The sequence below is a fragment of the Podarcis vaucheri genome (genome assembly GCF_965113315.1).
Source record: "Podarcis vaucheri genome assembly, chromosome: 5".
In the NCBI taxonomy this organism is placed as follows: domain Eukaryota; kingdom Metazoa; phylum Chordata; class Lepidosauria; order Squamata; family Lacertidae; genus Podarcis; species Podarcis vaucheri.
Genome location: NC_138763.1, coordinates 15,631,984 through 15,644,887, shown reverse-complemented (window position 1 = coordinate 15,644,887; position 12,904 = coordinate 15,631,984). Strand labels below are relative to the sequence as shown.

Sequence of the window (12,904 nt, the reverse complement as noted above, 5' to 3'; positions counted from 1 at the left end):
GCGGCAGAAGCCCCCAGGCTCACACATTTACTCAGTCCTGCTAAGCCACGATTTGGCTTGTCCTGCAATCCAAGCCGTTGGCTCAGAAGATTGAAATGGGGAAGATAGTTGGTTTTTTTATATGCAACTTATAATATTGGAGTAATCTTTATTGAAAATATAAAAGATATACAAAGCCACTTATACCCAGCATGGAAGAGTTCATTCAATTGTACACATTCATTATTATTTTTAAAGAGTAGCATAAAGTCAACAATGTTTTACATGAGATCTCTTTTCCATTCTCTCAGATTTTTATGTTTGAAATGTTCTGTGCAAGAGCTGCTTTTTCATGAAAGCCAACATTTTACAAGCCATGAATCCATTCATTATATAGTAAAAGAAACACAACAACGCAAGTAAACTTCTAAAAAATATATGTCATGATTTTCAACATTAAATGCAATCAAGAGGAGCTAGTAATTAATGCTGCTTTTCACTATACACAATGCTTATATTGCTGTGATAGTTGTCTAAAAACGAGAGCATTATTATATAGCATAGGCACAACTCTCCAGGTCATGGGGTCCGTATTTGTTTGCTGGTCTGCATTGAACAATTAACTGTTTATAAACAGACTGTTGTCAGCCCATGTTCCGCCTTTTGTTTTGTTAAGCACTCTAGCCTTCATATTATTTCCCCCCCACAGCCAACATAAGGCTTCACTTCCAATATTTTACAGCTGGGAATATTGTGACCTCCCAGTCATGTGAGCAATTATGACCTCCCAGTCTCGGGTGAATTTGACTTTGTAACTCCAGTCTTCGATATCTCCATGCCCCGAGAGGCCTTGGGTGTGATGAGCACGTGATGTAATGCCATGAATGTTTCACTCCGCAGGCAATAAACCAGGCAGGAGCAGGACCTTACAGTGACCTGGTGACCTGTACAGCCCCAGCGTCAGTCCCTGATGCTGTGACCACTCTCTGCGTATCCGATGATGAGCACTTGGATTCCTCTCCAATTTCACCCTTTGTGTGCCTTGTATTGAACTGGGAAGAACCGTGCAATAATGGGTCTGAGATTATTTCTTACAACGTCGACCTCGGCGATGTTATTATCCCGGTGGGGAACGTCACAAGCTACGTCGTTAGCGACCTGCTTCCAGAAACCACATTCCGGTAAGTGCGAGTTTAAAACTGCAGCCGTTTTTTGGTCCGGTGGGCGCATTTTGAATTTTGAGAAAGTGCTGTTGTTGGGTGCCAGTCACAAAATGGCTTCCAGAGGGGACATGGGATAACACAAGATGGCTGCCATGGGAGCATGGCATAACACAACATTTTAAAAAAGCACACTCATTGCTGCTTCCCCTTTGTGTTGTGTTGTGTTGTGTTGTTTTGAGTTGTGTTGTGTTGTGTTGTGTCACTGCTTATTTATGCAAAACCTTTTGGTCTGAACATCCCCCAGAGCAATGAACAACATACTAATGCAACACAACAAACATACACTCAAAACAACCAAGCAATCCAAACTATATAACATAGCAAAATCATTGTTCCGTCAAGTGATTGACAGGCACAACAAACACACAACACACAGACACACAGAGAGAGCTTGCAGGACAGGGATAGACAACCTGGAGAGCATCTCCCACCTGGGGGTAGCAAGGCTCTCTCACTTGTAGCTACCCATGCTTCAGATTGTGGGAGCGCTTCATGGAGCCCTGGGCCGATCTGTTTACTGTCATCATTCACTCAGGGTTTTGACCTTCTTCTTGGTCTTTAGATGTTTGGAAACTATGATAGCTGTTCTAGCATTGCAGTGCAAATGAGAACAGATTGAACTAATTATAACGTACATCCTAAATAGGGGAAACAATTAAAGGTTTTGCTTCACGGTGCAGTATGCTCATTTTTCAGATTTTGGGCAGTGATTATTAAGTGTGCATATTAGCTCTGTTAATGTATCTTTGTGGATAAATAAGTGGCTTAGCTGATAATTATTATGACGATTCTTCTTTTTTCTTCCCCTGTGGACTTCTGAGAAATTATTTTAATTTAGGAATGAATGTCGGTAAAAGGTCGGACAGCGAATGTTAATTCTAAGATTGCTCAAAGCTACTCCATCCTCGGGCCTCTTTCTAATGGCTCTTCAATCCAAATTATCTCTAATAATGGCCAGGGACAGGGAAATGCACACTGAATTTTATTATTAGTTATTGCCTGTTAGGTGCTTCCAGGGTGCTTCATGACCATTAGTGGACCATTAGTATCAGCCCCATAAAACTGGGAACGGCGGCTTGGGGGAATTATTTATCCAATGTCATTCATAAGAACATAAGAAGACCAGGCCAATGACCCATCTAGTCCAGCTTGGTGTTCTCACAGTAGCCAACCAGATTCCCACGGGAAGCCTGCCAACAGGACCAGACTTGGGGCCTTGCCCATCTGTGGCTGCTGCTACACAACACCCACTCAAGAGAATGGCAGCCGTGTGCTGAAAAGAAGGGTTGTGTTAAGCATTTATCACAGAGATTACAAGGTGCAAAGAAATCTGTCCATCTGGGGGGGGGGGAGGTGCTAGACTAAATGAGCCTTTGTCCAGCAAGCCTCTTAATCTTCTTATGAAAAAATTGCTCCTGAAGATGGGTCAGCGGTAACTCTCAAGGTGCCGGTGAAATTAACTCTTTATTCAAAGAAATAAAACAGCTCAGGCCTAGTGAGCACAACAACTCTTGCCCCTATGAGGTGATCGTGGGGACTGAAGATCTCCGAGTCTCCTCCTTCCCTGAGTCCTCCTCAAGCAGCCTGAGACTTTGTCCCTTGTCCGTCCCTGCTCTGCCCTCTTCTGGCCTCTTTTGGTTCTGGGAGACCATCAGGGAACAGACCCCCTGGAGAGCCAGTGTGGTGTATTGGTTAAGAGCGGTAGTCTTGCAATCCGGGGAACCAGGTTCGCGTCTCCGCTCCTCCACATGCAGCTGCTGGGTGACCTTGGGCCAGTCACACTTCTCTGAAGTCTCTCAGCCCCACTCACCTAACAGAGTGTTTGTTGTGGGGGAGGAAGGGAAAGGAGAATGTTAGCCGCTTTGAGACTCCTTAGGGTAGTGATAAAGCGGGATATCAAATCCAAACTCCTCTTCTTCTTCAGCAGCCTGCCTCTGCTCTGCCTCTTGGGCCCCCTCCTCTCCAGCCTCCACATCTGCCTCTGATTCTGGACTTCTCTCTGCCACAGCCTCCTCCTGCTCACTAAACCCTGTTGCCTCTTCAGCTTTCAACACCACCTTCTCCCAGTCTGCTCCCTCTTCTCCCTCTGACCACTCATCATCGTCCCACCACCAGTCCCCTGGCTCGGAGCCTTTCTTCCCAAACTCATGCCTCCCTTCACTCCTCTGCGTCCAGCCAGTCCATGAAACTTACTATGCTGGACTTGCTCCAGAATTTGGGAGATTAATGGCAGTACATACACAGCCCTCGTCCATGATGCTCATCTTTAAAACTTTCTGCCTTACATTCTGTAGGCGAATTGCTATGAAGAGGTCATCCTGCAATTTCTTTTTCAAAAAAATGGTTTTCTTTGAAATGTTTTCCTCCCCTTAAATCCTCTAGATTTCATACAGCAACATACACTTCTTAAATAAAACCCACTGCTATTTTTAAGGAATCTGCTTGTCTCTTTCGTATCAAATGAACAACAAATCTAAAAGCATTAACTAGGTATTCTGATTGAATAGACTGCTGCACTTGATCTGTCTGGTGAGAAACGTAAGAGATTATTGTCCAGACAGAAGCAGTGACCCAGGACAGGACATTTGTGTCTTTTTAATGTTCTCCATCAGCTTTACGTTTGCAAGTCCAGTAGAGAGCTGCCGGTGTCCTTCAAGGAATGATGACTCAACACCAAACCTTGGGTGCTCCATTGCAAATCATAGAGGATGTCATTTTAAATCGCGAATGTAACATTTAGCAAAGGCTGCTGCAAAATTGTTCTTTGTAGCCGCAGCAGCAACTTCCGCTCCTTCTCCATCATTCTTATTATCACCTACGTAATTTTTATACTGCTTCATATTTCAAAGCAACATTATGCTTTTTTTCTTGCGTCTTTGCAACTGCTGCTTCCCGCATTGTTTTTCCTGCATTTAAGGCACCAATGTGACCTCTTTGGGGTGCAAGCCCAGGCAGAATGTATGGAGGGCCCAAGCGACAAGACCCCCCTCTTGGCATCATTGAAGTGAGCCAGAGGAAATCAGAGCAATACATTTGGCACCAGGTTCATTCAAGATTAGTTATACTCATAGTAGACTCATTGAAAGTCCATCCATCGATTTCAGTGAGTCTCCTCTGAATATAATTGGATATCGCCCATAATTTGCTCTGCACTTACCATTTTACAATAATTTACTCAGTGTGCTTTTAATTCATTTGTTTATTTGATAATTTCTGTCCCATCCTTCAGGACACATCACAAAACCACCACAAAGACAGTAGGATTTTTATATATATATATAAAAGCTTAATGCAAAAAGCTAAAACAGCACTGATAATGCAAATCATGGTTTAAACTGCTCTTTTAAAGGCTCGTGAAGTAAAGCAGTTTTTGTCTGGTTCGGAAAAAATAAGTCGGTGGCTATATTTGCATGTCGTGATAAACCATGGTTTATCATGACAAGAACAAATTCAGGCATACTTTGGGCTCTTGTCTCTTCCTTTTTTTTCATATAAATTTTTATTAATTTTCCAGCACAGTTGTACAATTTTATCCAAATTTTAACAAATTACTCTTTTGGACTTCCTTCAGTTTCTCTGGTAATCATCCGTAATTACTCTTCAATACGCATTCCCTTCATTGTATTGCCATTTAACTTCCCTCCCTTTTCTATTTCTTTTTAACAATACATCTTAAACTTTTACGGTGCTTCTTGAAACCCCACTAGCGTTGTTTGCACATCACATACATTTTTCAGATAATCTACAAACTTTCCCCAATCTTCGATGAACTTTTGGTTTCGAACATATCTTATTTTCCCAGTAAATTTGTCCAGTTCCGCATAGTCCGTCAATTTCATTCTCCATTCTTGAATTGTCGGTATTTCCTCTTGTTTCCATTTCTGGGCCAATAAAGTTCTTGCTGCCGTAACTGCATACTGAAATAATTTACAGTCTTTTCTTCTTATTTCTTTTCCTGTGATCCCTAAAAGAAAGACTTCTGGTTTCTTAACAAAAGTATATTTTAACATCTTTTTCAATTTATTGTATATCGCTTCCCAGAAACTCTTCACTTTCTTACATTCCCACCACATATGGTAAAACGTTCCCTCTTTCTTTTTACATTTCCAACACTTATTACATGTTTTATACATTTTTGCAAGTTTTACCGGTGTAATGTACCATCTATAAAACATTTTCATCACATTTTCCTTCAACCCCATGCATGCAGTAAATTTTAAATTTTCCTTTCATAATTCTTCCCAATCTTCAAATTGAATATTATATCCAAAATCTTTGGCCCATTGTATCATTACCGATTTGACTTTTTCATCTTTCGTACTCTATTCCAACAATATCTTATACATTTTTGACAAAATTTTATATTCATTATTTATTATATCTGTTTGGAACTTAGAGTCTTTTTCTGCATAACCACTTTCCTTTATATCTTTTTTAAACATTTCATTTACCTGGAAATAATGCAACCAATCATATACGTGATCTTTAACTTGTTCATATGGTTTTAATTTCCATTTTCCTCCTTCTTTAGTTTCCAATTCTCCGTACGTAGCCCATTTACCTCTCATATTGATTTTCTTTACGCACATAACCTCCAATGGAGACAGCCAATGTGGAACCCTTGGTTCCAAAAGACTTTTATACCTGTCCCATACTTCTATAACAAGTTCCTGAAAATGTGGTTCCCAAATCCTTTATGAACTTTCTTCTTATCACACCATAGGCAAGCATGCCAACCAAATCTGTTATCAAAACCTTCAAGGTCTAATAGTTCCATATTTTCTAATTTAATCCATTCCTTTAACCAGCAAAGACATGCTGCTTCATAATATAATTTCATATCTGGCAGGGCGAAGCCTCCTCTTTCTTTCACATCTGTTAATAATTTATATTTTATTCTTGGCTTCTTGCCCTGCCAGATATACCTTGAAATCACTCTTTGCCAGTCCTTAAAAATCCCTACGCCCTTGATAATGGGAATAGTCTTAAATAAAAATAGCATCTTGGGAAGCACGCTCATCTTTATCGTAAAAATTCTGCCCCAAAAGGACAGTTTCATTCTACCCCACACCTCCAGGGGCTCTTGTCTCTTCCAGTGTGACTGTAAGGATGATTTTGAGGCTTGTACTTCCTTTTTCTAATTAACCAACAACAACAATTCATGTCATGTTAAACCTCACAAACGGTGCTAAATCTTAAATAGGGCATGTCTGAAAGAAGCAAACTCAGACCATAGTTTTTGAGTTAGCCCCACACAAGTAATGGCCTGTTTAAAATTATTTGGAAAGTAGTATGACCTTATCATTGCAAAAAGGCATGCAGCTTTTCTGTATGAGTAGGTGCTTCTTGTGTTATTTAAAGAAGGAAATTGTCCAACTGGGCAATTAATCAGTTACACCACAAACTTTGGTTTTTATATTTCCCAATTTGCAAAGCATTGGGCCAAGTCAGCCAGCCAGAAAATTGATGGTACTGGTTCTGGCTGAGCAGTTTGGCAATTGGGTTCTCGTAAATAACGTTAACCGCTGGTTAATGCGTCTGATGAAGATGAAATATTTGATTTTGTGCCCCAAAGTGGTTAGACCTTTCCGGCATGATGGCATTAATTGTTTGCGCAGAGACAGCCAAAACGTTGTCCTACCTGAGGCTTGCCCCATGATAAACATGCAAATCAGATAATTAGCAGTTCACTCCCCTGTAATGGTACCTCAAAATTTTCTATCTGAGATTGCGTAATTCAGAGATTGCCACCTATGCTGGTGACACTCGTTTAATTTTGGGAGGAGCATCTTGGAATATATATATATATATATATATATATATATATATATATATATACCAAAACCTGCATTCCTATACCCGTGAAAATCTACGAAAGCAAATATATTTATTTTTATATATGGTACCCACAGCAGTGCCTCAAAATTTGAAATGTCCCTGTTATTTGGAAGAGGTTGATAAGCCCTGATGCAGACCATGGAAGTTTCTGTTGCTCCAACCCCATCTGCACCACGGCCAACTGGCTAGTTTTATTTACCAGTAAATCTGCTCCTGCTCTCATATATTTTCAAAGAACGGTTTCTGTCATCCTGACTTAATGCAAAAATACATCATTAGTTAGTTAATCAACTTGGCAGGAGCTCCTTGACTTTAATATAGCCCCATGGGGGCCGGGGGGGGAGAGACACACTCCATGTTAACCCTTTTGACCAATACACATTTAGACATTTTCATTTCAGTGTCAATAAAGCCATTATACTTCACCTCCTCTGCATCAAGCGAGGGGCAGAAAGAAAACCAATAGGCTCAAAACCAGCTTTTAATGTAAACCTTTTTTCTCTCCCCATCCCGTACCCCTTGCTTTGCTGCTTTCCTACCATAGGATCCGGGTTCAGGCTGTAAATGGCATCGGAGCGGGACCTTTTAGCCACTCGATTAAAGCCAAGACCAGGCCTCTGCCCCCTTTACCTCCTCGGCTAGAGTGCACTGCAGCCGGTCCTCAGAGCCTGAAGTTGAAGTGGGGGGAGAGCAGCTCCAAGCAGCACACTGCCGACGACATGCTGTACATCTTGCAGATTGAGGACAAGAACAAGAGGTAAGAAGAGGAAAGAGGGTGAGGCTCCCTCTGATCTGCAGCTTTCTGTAGGGACGGAAATCAGGAAAGAGGTGCTTCGCTCATTCTGCTTAGAGGTGCTGTTGTTGCAAGCCCAAAAGAGGGTCCTAGTCTAGGTTAAAATGCAGTTACAGTAGTACCTCAGGTTACATACGCTTCAGGTTACAGATGCTTCAGGTTACAGACTCCCCTAACCCAGAAATAGTGCTTCAGGTTAAGAACTTTGCTTCAGGATGAGAACAGAAATCGTTCTCCGGCGGCGCAGCAGCAGCAGGAGGCCCCATTAGCTAAAGTGGTGCTTCAGGTTAAGAACAGTTTCAGGTTAAGAACAGACCTCCAGAACGAATTAAGTACTTAACCCGAGGTACCACTGTATACCGTATTTTTCGCCCTATAAGACGCACTTTTTCCCCTCCAAAAATGAAGGGGAAATGTGGGTGCGTCTTATGGGGCGAATGCAGGCTTTCGCTGAAGCCTGGAGAGCGAGAGCGGTAGGTCGCACCGACCCCTCTCGCTCTCCAGGCTTCGCGGACCTCTCCTCAAGCAGCGGGAACGCTCCCGCTGCTTGGGGAGAGTTGCCGGCATCCCGAAGCCTGCGCGCGCTGACCTCAGCGCGTCCAGGCTTCGCGGATCTCTCCCCAAGCAGCGGGAACGTTCCCGCTGCTTGGGGAGAGTTGCCGGCATCCCGAAGCCTGCGCGCGCTGACCTCAGCGCGTCCAGGCTTCGCGGATCTCTCCCCAAGCAGCGGGAACGTTCCCGCTGCTTGGGGAGAGTTGCCGGCATCCCGAAGCCTGCGCGCGCTGATCTCAGCGCGTCCAGGCTTCGCGGATCTCTCCCCAAGCAGCGGGAACGTTCCCGCTGCTTGGGGAGAGTTGCCGGCATCCCGAAGCCTGCGCGCGCTGACCTCAGCGCGTCCAGGCTTCGCGGATCTCTCCCCAAGCAGCGGGAACGTTCCCGCTGCTTGGGGAGAGTTGCCGCCATCCCGAAGCCTGCGCGCGCTGACCTCAGCGCGTCCAGGCTTCGCGGATCTCTCCTCAAGCAGTGGGAACCACCGCTGGGCTCCCACGGCTTGCAGAGAGCTGCCTGTTTGGGGGCTGGGGTCAGGGGAAGCTCGGGCTGCCCCAGCCCCGTGCCTGGGGGGGAAATAATTTTTTCCCTTTATTTCCCCCCCAAAAAAACTAGGTGCATCTTATGGGACGGTGCGTCCTATAGGGCGAAAAATACGGTAAGTGACAGCAGTGCCGGATTTATGTACAGTGGTACCTCGGGTTACAGACGCTTCCGGTTACAGACTCCACTAACCCAGAAATAGTACCTCAGGTTAAGAACTTTGCTTCAGGATGAGAACAGAAATTGCGTGGCGGCGGCAGCAGGAGGCCCCATTAACTAAAGTGGTACCTCAGGTTAAGAACAGTTTCAGGTTCAGAACGGACCTCCAGAACGAATTAAGTTCTCAACCCGAGGTACCACTGTATAAGCTAAACAAGCTATAGCTTTGGGCCCCACTCTCTTGGGGGCCCCTAAAAAACTTAAAGGGGGGAAAAGCTGGGTGTACATTTCCAAAATATAAGATAAAATAAATATTACTTTGATAAAATACATATTTTGTTATGTGCAAATGGCTTTAGATACCTATTAGGTCCATAAATTACCATATAGCATATATTCAGCACAAAAAACAGTGACGATTTGTTGTTGACAAAGGACAGCTGGACATATAAAGGGCCCCATTACCTTCAGTAGCTTAGGGCCTCATCAAACCCAAATCTGACAGGGTGGGAAGGTGGGAACGGGTTAAAAACTATTAGTCCCCTTGCTGAAAACAGTTGCTGGGATTCACCACTGGCAAATGGAATATAGGTGCTTCCCCAAAGTACATGTTACATTCAGATTGATGCGTTCTAGTTGCTGCTAGATATGCTGCTGCCCTCCATGCTTGCAGCAGTAATCTTATTATAGCAGAATCGAGATTTATTTGCATGTTGTCTAATCAAGCGATTTCCAAGAATATGCTCCTAGATTTTCAGAGGGGATCAGCTTGCCACCTGGTTCCCTTGAGTCCCATATTTTAGCCCATTAGCCGTTCTAAGGAGACTGGCAGGAACGGTTCTGTCTCATGCTTATTGTCGTGGGTATCGTGAACTGCAATTATTTCCTTCTAAAGCTGCATAGTGGTAAAAGTGCCGTGAGCACCATATAAGCCCCCCGCATTTATAGCAATCATGTCACCCTTTACGAATATAAGACACCAGTTGGATTGTGCTCGTTGAAAGATGACTTGATTTGTCCTTTCTTGATCGGTTTAAGAAGCAGAAAACGAATAATTCATAGCATAGTTTTGAATTGCCATATGAGCAACGCTCGGGGCAAACAAATCTTGTTACCCATTGGCCTAAGTGCTTCCCTTAGCCAAGCGTTAACTAGGTCGCAGCAGCCTCAAAAGGATGTGCTTATTATCTTACAGCAGACTGAGTATCTCGCTTCAGTGGGCTCCCTGATCTGGACCAGAACTATACAGCCAGACGTGAAAAACATCAAATAGCTGGGTTTGAATAGGATTGGGGGAGAGGGAGGAGAGTGAACAAATTGTAGTAATTTGTTCTAATGGGTTTAATTCGACCTTATTAGAACCAGCTTCATCAAGCCACATGTTGCATTCATCAGGAAAGGTCAGAAATGTTGTTTGAGCTCTTCCCATGCCACGTAAATGACATATGAGCAACTGCTCTGGAGTTGTTTTGTAATATAATGCCCATTTCTCACCTCTTCCCACCTCTGATGCTGGTGTTTGTCTCAAATGAATTTTTTTTTCCTGATTCGCTTTGGGAAGCGGGCAATATTCAGACTTAGAAATCTCAGTTTTTGATTTAGATTCATTTCACAAAATGTAGCTGTCATGAGCGGACATGTTTGCCCTGGCTTTTTCTTTTTCTTCGAAGAAATTTCTCCTGCTCCTGTTGTAATTGCTTCACTTTGTTCATTTGCCTGCTGTGGAAAGAACTAAGAGATTCCTAATTCAGAGTCAGTTATGTCACAAGTTTATTTAGGATGTCATTTCCAGAGTTCAAGGAAGCTCACAAATCATAAGTATAGCATCAGTGTTACAATATAAAATGTGTGTGTGTGTGTGTGTGTGTGTGTAAGTAGGTAGAAAGAAAGAAAGAAAAAGAAAGAAAGAAAGGTATAACATTTTTATTTGCCTGGGACTTTAATGTTGTTGTTTTTTTTAATGGTGTTTCAGAATGTGTCTGTTTCATTTTAGTTTTATGCTGCTCTTTTGATATTTTTAAAAGATTTTTGTTGTATGAACTATAATTTATACTTGGTTTCTAAATTTGCTGGCATTTTCTTAATTGAAAGTCGTAAGAAATTACTTCAGTGACCTTTTTTTTAAAAAAAATGGAAAGCTAACCACCGTAAAAGTAAAATGAGCATTTAGGAATAAAATCCTAATAGGATTTCCATGCATTTCTTAGGTTATAGTTTTTTATTTCATTTGTTTTTATTTACTGCGTGTCAGGGGATGATTAGCTGCTTGTGCTTAAAATTGTGCCCCTTCAGAGTTTGTGCGGCCCCACAAACCTCTGTGTGTGACAGAGCTCCTCAGACATGTCTGCTCTAGTCACTAGTAGAGTCTGACAGTGGCTGCCTGCGGAAGCGCTTCCAGCAAAGAAGCTCCTTAACGGAAACGCGTCTCCTGGACTCACGACGTGGCAGCTTCCGGCGAAGCATGGGTCTCCCTGCAGTTGCTTCTGACACCTCCCCGCTATTTTCGCTGGACGTGTCTCTCACCCCTTTCTCTCCCCTGCTGTTTCCTGCCTGGGCTGCTGCGTCTCTCTCAGCATTACTGAGATCCTCCTCCAGAGACCCCTCGCTCCCCCTACTGGTCCCTGCTTTGGCTGCTGACTCTCTCCCAGTCTCTGGGAGCCCTACCAACTCCCTTTCCTCTGATGTCAGTTCCCTGACATCCACCTCCCCTCCAGGGCCCCCTTCTCCCCCGCCCCTACTCTCTCCTCTGGGCGGTGAGGAGCTGAAACCCCGAAAAGAATCCTCTTCATCTTCAGACGTCTCGAACATTTCCCTCCATCGGTCTTCGTTCCGACTCGCTGAATCCTCCTCCACCTCGGAATCAGAGAACTCCTCCAACTCTTCTTCTTCGTCGGTGGTGGCGAAGTATTCCCTCCGGAACCTCGCCACTGGCTGGGGTTTACGAGGGAATCTCTGATGAAAAGTTTCTATCAAAACCTCGTCATCTACATCCTCTGCCCTGACCCAGGTGTTTTCCGACTCCGGCTCCCCTTCCCACATTACCAAATACTCTACTTGATCTCCCTTCCACCTGGAATCGAGAATCTCCGCTACATGGTAGCTGTGTTCTTTTTCCTCCATAGCTGGTCCCCTATTGACCCTCCCTTCTCTGTCCCCTTTATACGGTGACAGCAACGACCTGTGGAACACTGGGTGCAACTTCATGTGGTTCGGTAACCGGAGTCTGAAAGCCACTGGGTTGACCTGCTGCGTGACTTCAAATGGGCCCAGCCTTTTGGGTCTTAACTTCTTACAACCTCCTTTGAATGGTAACCCTTGGGTGGACAGCCACACCTGGTCCCCCACCCTAATGCTTTCCCCTTCCCTTCTGGTTTTGTCTGCCTGCCTCTTATATTCCTCCTTCGCCCTGTTTAAATTAAGTTGGAGCTGGCGATGGATCGCTTCCATTTCTTCAACGAACTGTTCTGCGGCTGGAACGCTCCAGTTCTCCCCTTCCCCCCCTGGGAAGGCTCGGGGATGACACCCATGATTAGCCAAAAAGGGGCTCATCCCCGTGGACACGTTCTCTGCATTGTTGTAGGCAAATTCTGCCAACGCCAGCTTCTCCACCCAATCATTCTCTCTGTCATTCACATAACACCTCAAATATTGCTGGAGGACACCATTAGCTCTTTCCGCCTGCCCGTTGGTTTCTGGATGACGGGCAGTTGAGAAATTCACCTCTACATGCAATAAGCTCATGAGCTTCCTCCAGAACCTGGAAGTAAATTGTTTCCCTCGGTCAGAAACCACCCTCAAGGGGGCGCCATGCAGCCTAAAC

At 44.1% G+C, this 12,904-nt stretch overlaps 1 protein-coding gene across 2 annotated transcripts in view; it reads left to right on the top strand.

Annotated features, from left to right (window-relative positions):
- FNDC3B (fibronectin type III domain containing 3B) overlaps nucleotides 1-12,904 on the top strand; it is a 289,175-nt gene that overhangs the window by 249,920 nt on the left and 26,351 nt on the right. For both annotated transcript variants that reach the window (XM_082223929.1, XM_082223928.1), the window contains exons 22-23: nucleotides 880-1,160; nucleotides 7,585-7,797. In XM_082223929.1, the coding sequence (XP_082080055.1) occupies nucleotides 880-1,160; nucleotides 7,585-7,797 (494 nt within the window). The remainder of the gene's footprint in view (nucleotides 1-879; nucleotides 1,161-7,584; nucleotides 7,798-12,904) is intronic.